The 11969-nt window shown below is 43.3% G+C and overlaps 1 protein-coding gene across 4 annotated transcripts in view; it reads left to right on the top strand.

Annotated features, from left to right (window-relative positions):
- Positions 1 to 11969, top strand: part of LOC109905420 (protein phosphatase 1A) — a 16732-nt gene extending 4763 nt beyond the window's left edge. Inside the window, exons 1-10 of one of the 4 annotated variants that reach the window (XM_020502778.2) lie at positions 5072 to 5395; positions 6240 to 6625; positions 8010 to 8174; positions 8491 to 8594; positions 8696 to 8773; positions 8906 to 8961; positions 9299 to 9497; positions 9615 to 9722; positions 9829 to 9897; positions 10094 to 11969. In XM_020502778.2, coding sequence (XP_020358367.1) covers positions 6253 to 6625; positions 8010 to 8174; positions 8491 to 8594; positions 8696 to 8773; positions 8906 to 8961; positions 9299 to 9497; positions 9615 to 9722; positions 9829 to 9897; positions 10094 to 10486 — 1545 coding nt within the window. In that variant the 5' untranslated portion in view covers positions 5072 to 5395; positions 6240 to 6252 and the 3' untranslated portion in view covers positions 10487 to 11969. Of the gene's footprint in view, positions 1 to 2567; positions 2686 to 2921; positions 3037 to 3356; positions 5479 to 5542; positions 5796 to 6239; positions 6626 to 8009; positions 8175 to 8490; positions 8595 to 8695; positions 8774 to 8905; positions 8962 to 9298; positions 9498 to 9614; positions 9723 to 9828; positions 9898 to 10093 lie in introns of those variants that run through there. The other 3 variants (XM_020502777.2, XM_020502780.2, XM_031790464.1) reach the window with 3 other exon arrangements.

Below are 11969 nucleotides of genomic sequence, written 5' to 3'. Positions count from 1 at the left end.
GCCCAGATATTTCTAAGGGACACGATCAATATGGACACCATCTAAAGTACATCTTCTTAAATCATCAGTTATTTTTATGCACTCTACACAAAAGGGGTCCACAAATGTTATTCGGCTGTCCCCATAGGAGAACCCTTTTTGGTTCCAGGTAGAACCCTCTGTGTAAAAGGTTCTACATGGAACTAAAAAGGGTTCTACCTGGAACCAAAAAGGGGTTTTCAAAGAGTTATCCTATGGGGACAACCGAAGAACCCTTTTAGGATCTAGATAGCACCTTTTTTCTAAGAGTGTAGAGAACAATATATACTTTGTTTTACCTGCACTCGATACTAATTTCAGGTCAATAAAGTTATTCTCTAATACAATGAAGGCAGACTGTAGTTCAGAGTGAGCCTGGTCAACCGCGGGGGTAATAGCATACACAACATCGGTATACAGCGTAGGTAACACTTTTTTTTTTTTTAACAGACAAGTTGATCTTGTTAACGTAAACAGTTAAAAGTACACAACCCAGAATGTGACTCCTGCAAGACACCTTTCGTAATATCCAGAAAACCTGATTTAACACCATCAGTAGATACATAGAGTTCTATATATCATTTCATTTTTAAACCGGTTACATGCAGCCTGGTCTAGGACAATTGAGGAAAGCCTCCCAATTAGCCGTGAGTGATCAATAGTATCGAAAGCATTTGACAGGTCAATGAATAGGGCAGCACAATGTTGCCTTTTATCCATATAGTTAACCACATCATTTATAACTAGGGTTGCAGCAGAGATGGTGCTATGACCTGGTCTTAAACCTGACTGATGTACATTTTAGAATACATTTGAAAGATAAGAAAAATCTTAGTTGAGAATTAATCAAGGATTCTAATATTTTAGCTAGGCAAGAAAGTTTAGAAATAGGGCTCTAATGATTTAGGTCACAAGGGTCACCACCTTTGTGAAGGGGAGTACATGATGGCACTCATCACTGGACAGGGTGTGTGTTGAAGGGCCTACATCGTTACATACCTAATGTACCAAGCATTATGTAAGCAGTTATCTTATTCAGGTCTGCTTAGGCTGGTTAGGACTTACCTTGGCACAACCTGTGCCTGTCCTCTAAATAGCAGGATTATGAGAGGGAGCTATAGAGGGAGGGAGAGAGGGACAGAGGTGAGGGCAACACAGTGGATTATGGGTGAGTGTGTGTGTGTGTGTGTGTGTTAGACTGTCAGGGTCTCAAGGCCACACCAGCTGGGAGCTAAGGCCTATTAACCTGGCCAAGAAGAGCCTCACTTTATCAATGGCAACAGAACAGGCTTACCTCCTTGGAGTCTGTACTTCAGCTAGGTGGGTTTTTGTTGTAGCACACAGCGAACCTAGCTTCTCAGCTCTGTGACATGACATCACAATAACCAATTAGTCCCCATAGAGATCCTATTAAATTACAAGAGAGGCTATGTCATGACCAATCACAAGTCCAGAATGGGGTGAAATGGCAGCCATCTTGATCAGGGAGAAATCCAAAACCAGTCTATTTGGAATGAATGGCAGTAGAGACATAGGCGATGCATTTCCTGCTTTTACTTATGAAGAAATGTAAGACATGATGTTTCATAAATTGTGTAATAGAATTATAGTCAACCTAAAATATTGTCATATAATTATAAATACTGTTTATACAGGTTTATACAAATGTATGAATAGACTCTAAAATATATGTAAACAGACAAATGTCTCAGATTTAGTTTTTGGGGAAAGCTGTGAGCGCTATTATATGATACAATATCAGTACTTGTTGAGTTTACAACTTGTGTAAGACCTATCATCAACTGATTTCAGACAGTGTATGGCTGTGGATTGACTGCATTGTTTAAATGGAATATTGGCATATTAATTAATGGAATCACTCCTCTAAAACTGGCTGGCTAGCTAGCTAACACACATACAGTGCAGATAAATTCTTCACATTCATTGTTTTACACAATATCTTATCACAGCACTGGGCAAACCATGGCTGAACTTTGGACCATCGTTATATTTTAGCCATTTAGTATCCATAGCGACTTATGTCCATTCTGGTATTCTAATTCTTAATTCTACGTCCCACTCTTCCATTGTGACCCGTTTACAAAATTCTGATTTCTGCTCTCTGTCAGTACACCATTATGACATCACAATTTCCCTCCACCTGCAGGGCCATGTACAAATCTTCCCAGCTGAAAATATTTTTACATGACACAGTGCACTTTGAGACTTCACAGTCCTGTTCTCCATTGTGATGTCATAATGACACTTATTTTATTCTCTGTTCACATTATCATTAAGCATGCAAAGAATATTCCTCATTGTCACATTATTCCTCAAGTAAACCATCAACAGTGGCAGCAATATGACATTTCATTTAGCTTTTCAATGTTTGGGGTAACAAATGACATTATTGAAATGAATCATACGCCAACAATGTTTCCTATTCATATAAAATATTGGCTTATGCTTATCTTACAAGAGCTCATAGAACTGTGCCTATATCCAGCAAAGGCATTATTCCTGCACTGCCTCTTTGTCGCCCCCCACAGGGTAGTTTGGACAACATGAGCATCATCATCGTGACCTTCCCTGGTGCACCCCAGGTGTCACAAGAGGCCCTACAAAAAGAGGCCGAGCTAGAGACAATCCTCGAAGCCAAAGTGGAAGGTAGGTATTTCGATGGGCTTGAGTTGCGGTTAAGCTTACTATGCGACTCGAAACCATCTTGGCTTGGCCTCACTCACAATAGGCTTTCATGTTAATATGGCATCACACCACATCAAAACTAAACTTGATAACAATAACAAGAGCGCTGAGACAATGGCAGCTTAATTCTCCCCTCTGACAACAGGGACCGATCATTACGTAACTCTCTCCCTTTCTCTCTGTCTGTGTGTGTGTAGAGATTGTCAACTTGCTAAAGTCACGGGACAAGGACCCTGACCTGCTGTACGTGATGAAGTTTCTGGTCTCTGAGGACATACCTGGCCTGCCACCAGGGGGAGGAGTCACCAGCAAGTAAGTCACTCAATCACATGACTCACCAGTAAGGGGTCAAAAAGTGACAAGAGGCCTAGATCCGTGTGAATAAATGAGTAATTGTTTATATGGGGCGGCAGGGTAGCTTAGTGTTTAGAGCGTTGGACTAGTAACCGAAAGGTTGCAAGTTCAAACCCCCAAGCTGACAAGGTACAGTTAACCCACAGTTAACCCACTGTTCCTAGGCCGTCATTGAAAATAAGAATTTGTTCTTAACTGACTTGCCTGGTTAAATAAAGGTAAAATAAAATATTAAATGTTCATCATTTGTCATAACTTTTTCTCTTTTTCCTTTGCAGAAGAGACTGTGTCATCTCTGCATATCAGAAGTTTGTAACGCCCTTCAGATCTCTGGAACCAATGGTAGGAGAAGACCAAACATAGAGGGCACGCTCTTGCACTGTCTCACTAAACACATAAGCGCAAACTGGACTACAAAAGTAACTAAGTTACTTTTCCCCCCTGACACGTAATTGACGCGTCACATTCCAGGACATCGGAGGATCTGAAGAGTCCAACTAGTCGTATCCATGGAAATGTATTCTTCAGCCTCACGTATCCATGGCGGCCACTTAGAATTGGGGCCTCCGCTTTTCAGCTGAGCAATCAGTCAATAGCTAAATAAAGAACTATGGTGGGAGGGGGTGTGACCTGGGCCTGCCCTTAGCCAATCATCTCTTCTCTGTTCCTCATTTGCACTGTCTATCAATAAGTCTACTGTAGCATCAGAGAATATCAAATAGTTAGCATTATTCCAGTAAGGGAAGAATTACATATTCCAAAACTATTCTTTAAAAAACATGATAATTAGATATAATATTTATTAACTTTCTTACTTTACACTTTACAGTGCCTGGGTAGTTAATTTTCTTCAAGACTAGAAGCTAATGAATAAGGCTGATCATGTTATTTCATTTAAAAATCATACGGATATGTTTAAGCAGTGTGCAACTCCATACTGCCGCATCAAATTCAATTGAAAAAAAAACACCCCTTCAACCATTGCAGACCAGTGAAGGCTCCGATATACATGTGTCCTGTGATGGCATGGCCTACACTAAATAATCTGCATAATCCTATGAGGGACCATAGGTGACAGGAATAGATGTGTGTCATGACGATGATGGACACCACATATGTCCAAGGGTGTGTGAATGTGTGTGTGTGCGAGTGGATAACATGGGCTGTGGGATTATTAGCACACACACTGTAACCTTTTGCAGTTTGGAGCACAGACGCTCACAGTTAGACACGATTGAGACCCGTGTGACAGGTAAAGAAGTACAGCTACAGGTAAAATGTTCTTCTGCTTTTGAAAATAAGCGGGTTTTTGCCGTTAGCACGTTTTTCTTTTCGATTACATGTCATTGTGCTGCCTTACAAAGCTCTCTGTTGCGCTACGGTTACTTAAATTCCTCCTTCGGATCACACCAAACGGGTGGACATAGTAGCTGTATTCCATGACAGAGGTCAAAAAGAGCTAGACTCGAGATCAAACACTGCTGCGGCATGTCCGTGTGAATTCTATGAAATCGGGAGGAAGTGGGATCCAAGAGCGCAACAGATTACCACGAGGACTTTCACAAATGTATGTCAGTGATTTGATGACTGTATGGGCATCGCATTTTAAGCCCTTAACTGACCCAAGGGGCAATAAATGAATGAAATAAAATGACATTCTGGGATTTTTGATAGAGCGGAGTGGGCTCTTACTCCTAAACTGTTTGATAGATACAGCACTACAGGGTTAGACTAAGGACAAAGGGAGAAGAATACAAGACAATTCTGTAACGAACCATTGATATCGTTCCAGAACTGTCTTTTGGCCAGCTGTATATGCATCTCAACCAGGGGGCTCAAATGCGGGTTTTTGTTTTTTTCCTTTCAATTAAGACCTAGACAACCAGGTGAGGGGAGTTATTTACTAATCAGTGACCTTAATTCATCAATCAAGTTCAACGGAGGAGCAAAAACCTGCAGACACTCAGCCCTCCGGGGAACGTGTTTGACACAGTGATATAAACGAAGTAGGGAGCCCTTGCTCTAATGAAGCCCTAACAAGACCTCAGACTCGTTGAGCACGGGTTCTCTGGAATGTGTTGTCAGGGTGTGTCAAGACTCAACACCTCCACCCTAATTGCTCTGGCCAAGATTTCATTTGACAGACACAGTGTCACTCACCTCCATACCCCTTAAACACTAACAGGCATTAAAAATAAATACACAACCAACTGGATAGAACTGGTCTGCAGAAAGCACATGCAGCAGAAGAGGATAAATACTAACAAGAACAGTAGAAAGACAAGAGCTCAAAGAACAGACTGTTGCCAGTTATCAGGTGCGTTATGATGCTTTTAGAGATCGGTGCATTGGATTTGACAGATATTCGGGGAGACCGATGCGGATTGTCGCTTTACTGTGGTGTGTATTTCTCAGCACCAAAATCTTGCAAGACTCTTTTCAACAGTAATACCAATGTATTGTGTTAATGGGGACTTTTTTTTTCTTTCTTTTTTTTAACCATCAAACTCACAGGGTTGGATGTCAGTCTGGTGTTGGTTGCCACAATGTTTACTAGCAGTTTATGCCTTTTTGTAACAAGAAATGATGCGATGTAATTAAATAGCCAAGATTTTCTATAACTCGATCAATATTATAGATAACATAATTCAGCATTTTATGCCTTGAACATGACATTTAGCAAACTATTCACAAACATGTGGGTGTGAGCCCCAAGGGTAGGTCATTTTATGTATTCATCTTTTAAAAATGTACAATTGTTCCATTGATGTAGGGAAATTGCGTTGTGTTTGTCAGGTGGTCAGACTATTGCTTTGTCCAGGAAAATAGACCGTAGCCCAGGAATTGTCTTATTTCATCTGAGCAATATTGGTTAAATTAAACGTTGGTAAATGTAGCTAATGGATGAAGTTAGAATTCAAATTGACAGGGTAAATTGGCTAATTGGTTGTTTTTTTAAACGCATGGTTGGAATTTTTCAAGATGACATGGAAGTGTGTGCACTCACCCGCCACGTTAGAGACGACAGGGTCAGGACATACCTGAAAAAAAGTAATTAATTGTAGCCTAGTTGTAGGACCAGCAACTATTTGATAGTTTCGTTGTATGTAAATAATATTGGATTATGGCATTTTTCTAAATATCTGTAATTGACACTGCAGTAGCCGAATTGGAATGCAATTGAACATGGATGGTGGCTATGGCAGCACGGCAGTGGGCTCTGGGATGTCGGGCAGTCTGGGCGGCTCTGAGACGGTCCCACTGCTAATCACGGACCCCGTACCAGAGACGCCGAAATGGCAGCCCATGTCCAAGGAACAGCTGGAGCTCGAAGCCGGGGGCCCGGGGTGGAGGAAAATACGCTTCCGCCTGGTGGTGGTCTTCTGGCTGGGTTGGCTGGCCTTGCTGGGCGCCTCTATCGACATCATAGTGCAGAGCCCTCGGCCGGTCGCACCGCCGCTACTGTGGTGGCAGAGGGCGCTGTTTTACCGCATACAGCCCATACTGCTCATGGACGCCCAGAACGAGGTGCCAGATGGTATCGACGGTGAGTTAAAGGAAGAGGGCGTTCAGGCGACCTAAACACCCAAGAATACAATGGCTGCACTATATAGACTACTCTGTCTACACAATGTAAAGTAGCGCCTTCAGTTCAAGCACTTTATTTAATGCACTAAAAATGACAATCTTAAACGTTTATATAAGGCATCGGTAGAAATAAATTAATCCAAAATTGATATACACTGATTAATTCTACTGATCTACACTATTTATACAAAAGTATGTGGACACAAATTAGTGGATTTGGTTATTTCAGCCACACCTGTCAACAGGTGTATGAAACACAGCCATGCAAATCTCCATAGACAAAAAATGGCAGCATGGCCTTACTGAAGCGCTCAGTGACCTTCAACATGGCACTGTCCATAGGATGCTAGCTTTCCAACAAGCCAGTTCATCAAAATTCTGGCCTGCTAGAGCTTCCCCGGTCAACTGTAAGTGTAGTTATTGTGTAGCGGAAATGTCCAGTAGTATCAACTGCTCAGCCACGAAGTGATAGGTCACCCAAGCTCACAGAACGGGACTGCCGAGTGCTGAAGCGCGTAGTGCATAAAATATTTCTGTCCTCGGGTGCAACACTACCTACTGAGTTCCAAACATCCTCTGTTTTTCATGGTTTGGGTTAGGCTCCTTAGTTCCTGTGAAGGGAAATCTTAACCCTGCAGCATACAATGACTTTCTAGATGATTCTGTGCTTCCAAATTTGTTGCACAGTTTGGGGTAGGCCCTTTCCTGTTTCAGCATAACAATTCTCCCGTGCAAGAAGCGAGGTCCATACAGAAATGGTTTGTTGAGATCGGTGTGGAAGAACTTGACTGGCCTGCACAGAGCCCTGACCTCAACCCCATCGAGCACCTTTGGGATTAATTGGAATGCCGTCTGTGAGCCAGGCCTAATCGCCACAACATTAGTGCCGACCTCACTAATGCTCTTGTGACTGAACGGAAGCAAGTCCCCACAGCAATGTTCCAACATCTAGTAGAAAGCTTTCCCAGAAGTGGTGGCTGTTATAGCAGCAAAGGGGGGACCAACTCTATGTTAATGCCCATGATTTTGGAATGAGATGAGCAAGTGTCCACACAATTCTGTTTGGGGTGCTGCAAAAAAATATAATTTGCAGACCTGCTGTAAAAACGTGTTTGTCCTCACTACAGACAGTTATATCGTCCGCTAACACAAGACTACAGGCCCAATACACTACTTTTGCGGAAAATATATATATATATATTTTAAATTCTTGGGGGTGCTACAACACCCCTACTTCCCGCGGCTATGCTGCTGTGAAAATTCTCCTAACCTGCTACAAAAAGTAACTTGTCATATCTGTGAAGCTAGTTTCTGAGCTTTGTGGTATTCTTCTGCTGGGTCAGTGGTGTGTGAGCAGCTACCATACCTGAAGTCCCTGGGTGTAAAGGCTCTGCTTCTGGAGGGGCTGTTTCACCAGGACGTGTCCCCACTGGACCTCAGTAAGATTGCTGAGCGAGTGGGTACAGTGCCTCAGATCCAACAACTGCTCATGGAGAGCCACAATGCAGGTATGTACCCAAGAAATCATTGCCCTTACCAGGGGCACAACTTTCACTGGGGTTGGGGGACATGTCTCCCCCCCCCCCCCCCCCCCCACATTCTGAAATGGTTTTTTTTGTTGCTATGATACAAAAAGTTATGCCCCCCCACTTCTAAAACCGCAATTGAGCCCCTGGTCCTGGTCCCCTGGTGACTAATGCCAGACCTAAACCAACCGAGGCCAGCTAGCCTGTATCCTCACACGGACATTTCCAGAGCTCTTGAAAGATGCACTTAACTTACTGTATGTTCTGATCCACTATTCACATGGTCTCCCTCCTTTAGGCATCAAAGTAGTGTTTGACTTCTGTGATCTGGACCTGTTCGGACCCAAAGACTCAGTAGGCAACGACTCTGCTGTGCCCTCTGACCTCACTGGCTCAATACAGGTAGGATAGGTCTTGCATGACACCATGAGTAGAATGGCTAGATCTTGGTTTCAAATGTTAGACTTTTTAATGGAGTATTAATAATTGTTTTGTTTCCCCAGTATGCACTCCGATTTTGGTTGGAACAGGGTGTGGCAGGATTTGGGATCTGTGACACAGATGCTGCATATTCCGAAAAGGTCAGACTGTTGAGCAATGCTCAAACTTGGTTGCCATCCAATCAAAGCCAGACCAATTTATTTCAAGTTAATTCGTTATCAGCATAGACGTTTAACTGAATGTTATCCATTCATGCCGTCTGTTCGTTTTAGACCCTGACCGAGTGGAGAGTTCTGGTCAAGGAGTTCAGCACATCAGATGATGAGAGGTGCTGTGGCACTGTGAACACTTCTAACATACAGTAGAGACCAAATGATACACAACACACATACTGTTAGACAAGCGTTGGACTAGTAACCGGAAGGTTGCAAGTTCAAATCCCCGAGCTGGCCAAGGTATAAATCTGTCGTTCTGCCCCTGAACAAGGCAGTTAACCCACTGTTCCTAGGCCGTCATTGTGAGGAATCTGTTTAGGATTGAGGAATATGTAGTTCATGTTTTATAGGAAAGTCGTTGAAGTTGGAATGTCATCTGTGTGTCATCTGTGTGTCATCTGTGTGTCATCTGTGTGTCATCTGTGTGTCATCTGTGTGTCATCTGTGCAGGATTGTAGTGGTGAAACAAACAGGAGAGTCTCTACCTGCCCTGAATGCCTCTAACACGTCAGTCAACAGCTCATTGGTGGAGCTGGTTATGATGTCACTACTGCCACACGAGCATCCCCTCCTGTCCGGACAGGAAGTGGCCATTGCTGTGGAGAGACACCTGTCGACATCCCACGGCGAACTTTGGCCCAGTTGGACGGTAATGACCCGACATTCTTTCTGTTCATTCTATCACAAAGTATAGGCTGGTGAGGAGGGTGTCCAACTCCTTATTTATTGGCAAAATGACATCAATATGGTGTGTGTGTGATGCCAGGTGGGCGGTGAAGCATCACCGATGTTGCACAGAATACTCCTGGTTCTGATGATGACACTACCTGGATCACCTGTTGTCAAATACGGAGAAGAAATGGTTCATTCGCGGGTAAGAGACCCGAGTCCTAGGGATGCAATACAGACTACCCGCATCTGATGTGCTCATGCTTTAGTACAGTGGAACACCATTGAATCGTTTTCTTTCTGTGGTGAAGAATGAGTCTGCAGACATGAGCTGGGAACGTGAGGCAGACAAGACCATTGGACTGAACAACTCTGTTGGGGTGAGTTTTCTAAGTAAAATAATATCAAATTTGTTAGTCTTCATATACACACAGTATTACCATATCGGAGCTCAGTGGTTCTAGGAAAGTTGGCAAGTGGTTTAGGGTGTTTACCACAGAGAGTCTCTCAATGACAGGCCTATTTTTTTCCTTTGATCTGTTCCTCCATTTATGACACCTCTGTTCTTTCCTTCAGGAACAGAGGAAGCTCAAACACTCTGCCTTGGCTCTGTTCAGCTCCCTCAGTGGCTCTCGCCTCAGAGAAGAATCTCTCCTTTATGGGAGCTTCACCTTTCTCCCCTTCAACACCACCTCCCTCCCCCCCTACTCCACCCTGGCCCCCCCATCAGCCCCTGTGCTAGCCTTCCTGCGCTCTTGGGGCTGTGTCCACTTCCTGGTGCTACTCAACCTTGGGCCTGAGGCCCAAGCCCTGGACCCAGCATGGGCTCCCAGCCTTCCCACTGCTGGGGTGTTTGTGACCAGCACAGGGATGGACCGCCTGGGTGGCACCTCCCTGGAAACACTGAGGCTCCAGCCAGAGGAGGCCATAGTCATCAAACTGTTTGAGTCTGACAGCTACTCCTCCTAGGGCCTGTGGTCTGGGGCATTAGGCAGAGTGAGAGGGGCTATGACTGGATGCAGGGGAGGATAACTTGGCAGAAACGGTAACTATTTAGCCATCTATTCCTTTTTTTTTTCTTTTTTTTTGAGGCTATATCAAAATGTCAACGTTCTTAAAATAATAAATAATTGTTTATCATTTGTTCTGATGACATGGTCAACTTAAGAGGGTGCCAAATATTTGGACTACAATGCAAACACTTGGCAGAGAATTTAAAGGCTGTGGCTGAGATTAGTCACCCCTATTCAATATTTTTTCCACCAATTTGGTATTTTGACCAATAACCGCAGATCTTTTGCAGAGCTGATCTGATTGGTCAGAAGACCAATGGGTGACAAAAGAACACAATTGGGCTGACTGTGTCTGAACATGGGCCGTTTACTGTAAATTATCATGTGTAACAAACACTTGACTCAACAGTTGATTTCAACATCTTTCACTTGAGAAACAACATTGTATGATGTATCCTGAGATATGTAGCTGGGTAATGTGGTGAAACGCACAGTAAATCACTGAATCAACCACAATGATTGGTGGGAAGGTCTCACATGTTTCTGGTTCTTCCATTGTACCTTACTGCTTTGAACGATTTTATATATTGGTGCCAAAAAGCAAAGCAGTTTGAAACACAACCTGACACATACACTTCCTTTTTGCACTAATCATCCCTTCCAATTCTTGTTGTGGATTTTAAAAAAAAGCTAGAAATAAATATGACGAAGAGACGAGCTCCGACTAGGATAAATAATTTTCAACTGTCATCCAACTCGGAATTCCAAGTCGGAAACATCTTTCTGAACTGAAGATCACTGACATTTGACCTCGTGTTTCCCCCCCGAGTTCCCAGTTGTCTTGACAGAACCAATACAGCTAGGACTGTTATTTCCTGTCCCGGAATCCCGTTTAACAGACAGGTTGAACTCTACTTGACAGAGACGCTGAACTGCTAGCCATCAAGCTAACGAAATTGGTACCAGATGAGTTTTGCAATGGAGCTCTCTTTGGGGAAATGAATGAACGGTTCCAGAGCTGTATCTACTACACTTTGTTTCAGGACAAACCGGATCACTCAAGAGTTCCAATACAGAAATTGTTCACTTGCCGAGGATTATAGGCTTGAGGTGGCTTCCTTGATCACGGAGGTAGCAAGCCTATGTAAGAAACGGGAAACCGCCGAGTGGAACGCTATTCCACATCAAGTAACTCATGCAAGCAGTAAAATGAGATTTTTAAAACATAATAAAACACCTCATGGAAGGGGACTGTGAAGCAACACCAACATAGGCACATGCATACACACACGTATACATGGGTTTTGTACTGTAGATATGTGGTAGTTGTGGAGTAGGGGCCTGAGGGCAAACGGTGTTTTGTGACATCTGTGAATGTATTGTGATGTCTTTAAACTTGTATAAACACCCTTAATTTGGCTGGACCCCAGCAAAGAGTA

The sequence above is a fragment of the Oncorhynchus kisutch genome, linkage group LG15, assembly GCF_002021735.2.
Source record: "Oncorhynchus kisutch isolate 150728-3 linkage group LG15, Okis_V2, whole genome shotgun sequence".
NCBI lineage: Eukaryota > Metazoa > Chordata > Actinopteri > Salmoniformes > Salmonidae > Oncorhynchus > Oncorhynchus kisutch.
Note: the sequence above shows the minus strand (reverse complement) of the source record. Positions and strands in the feature narration are given on the sequence as shown.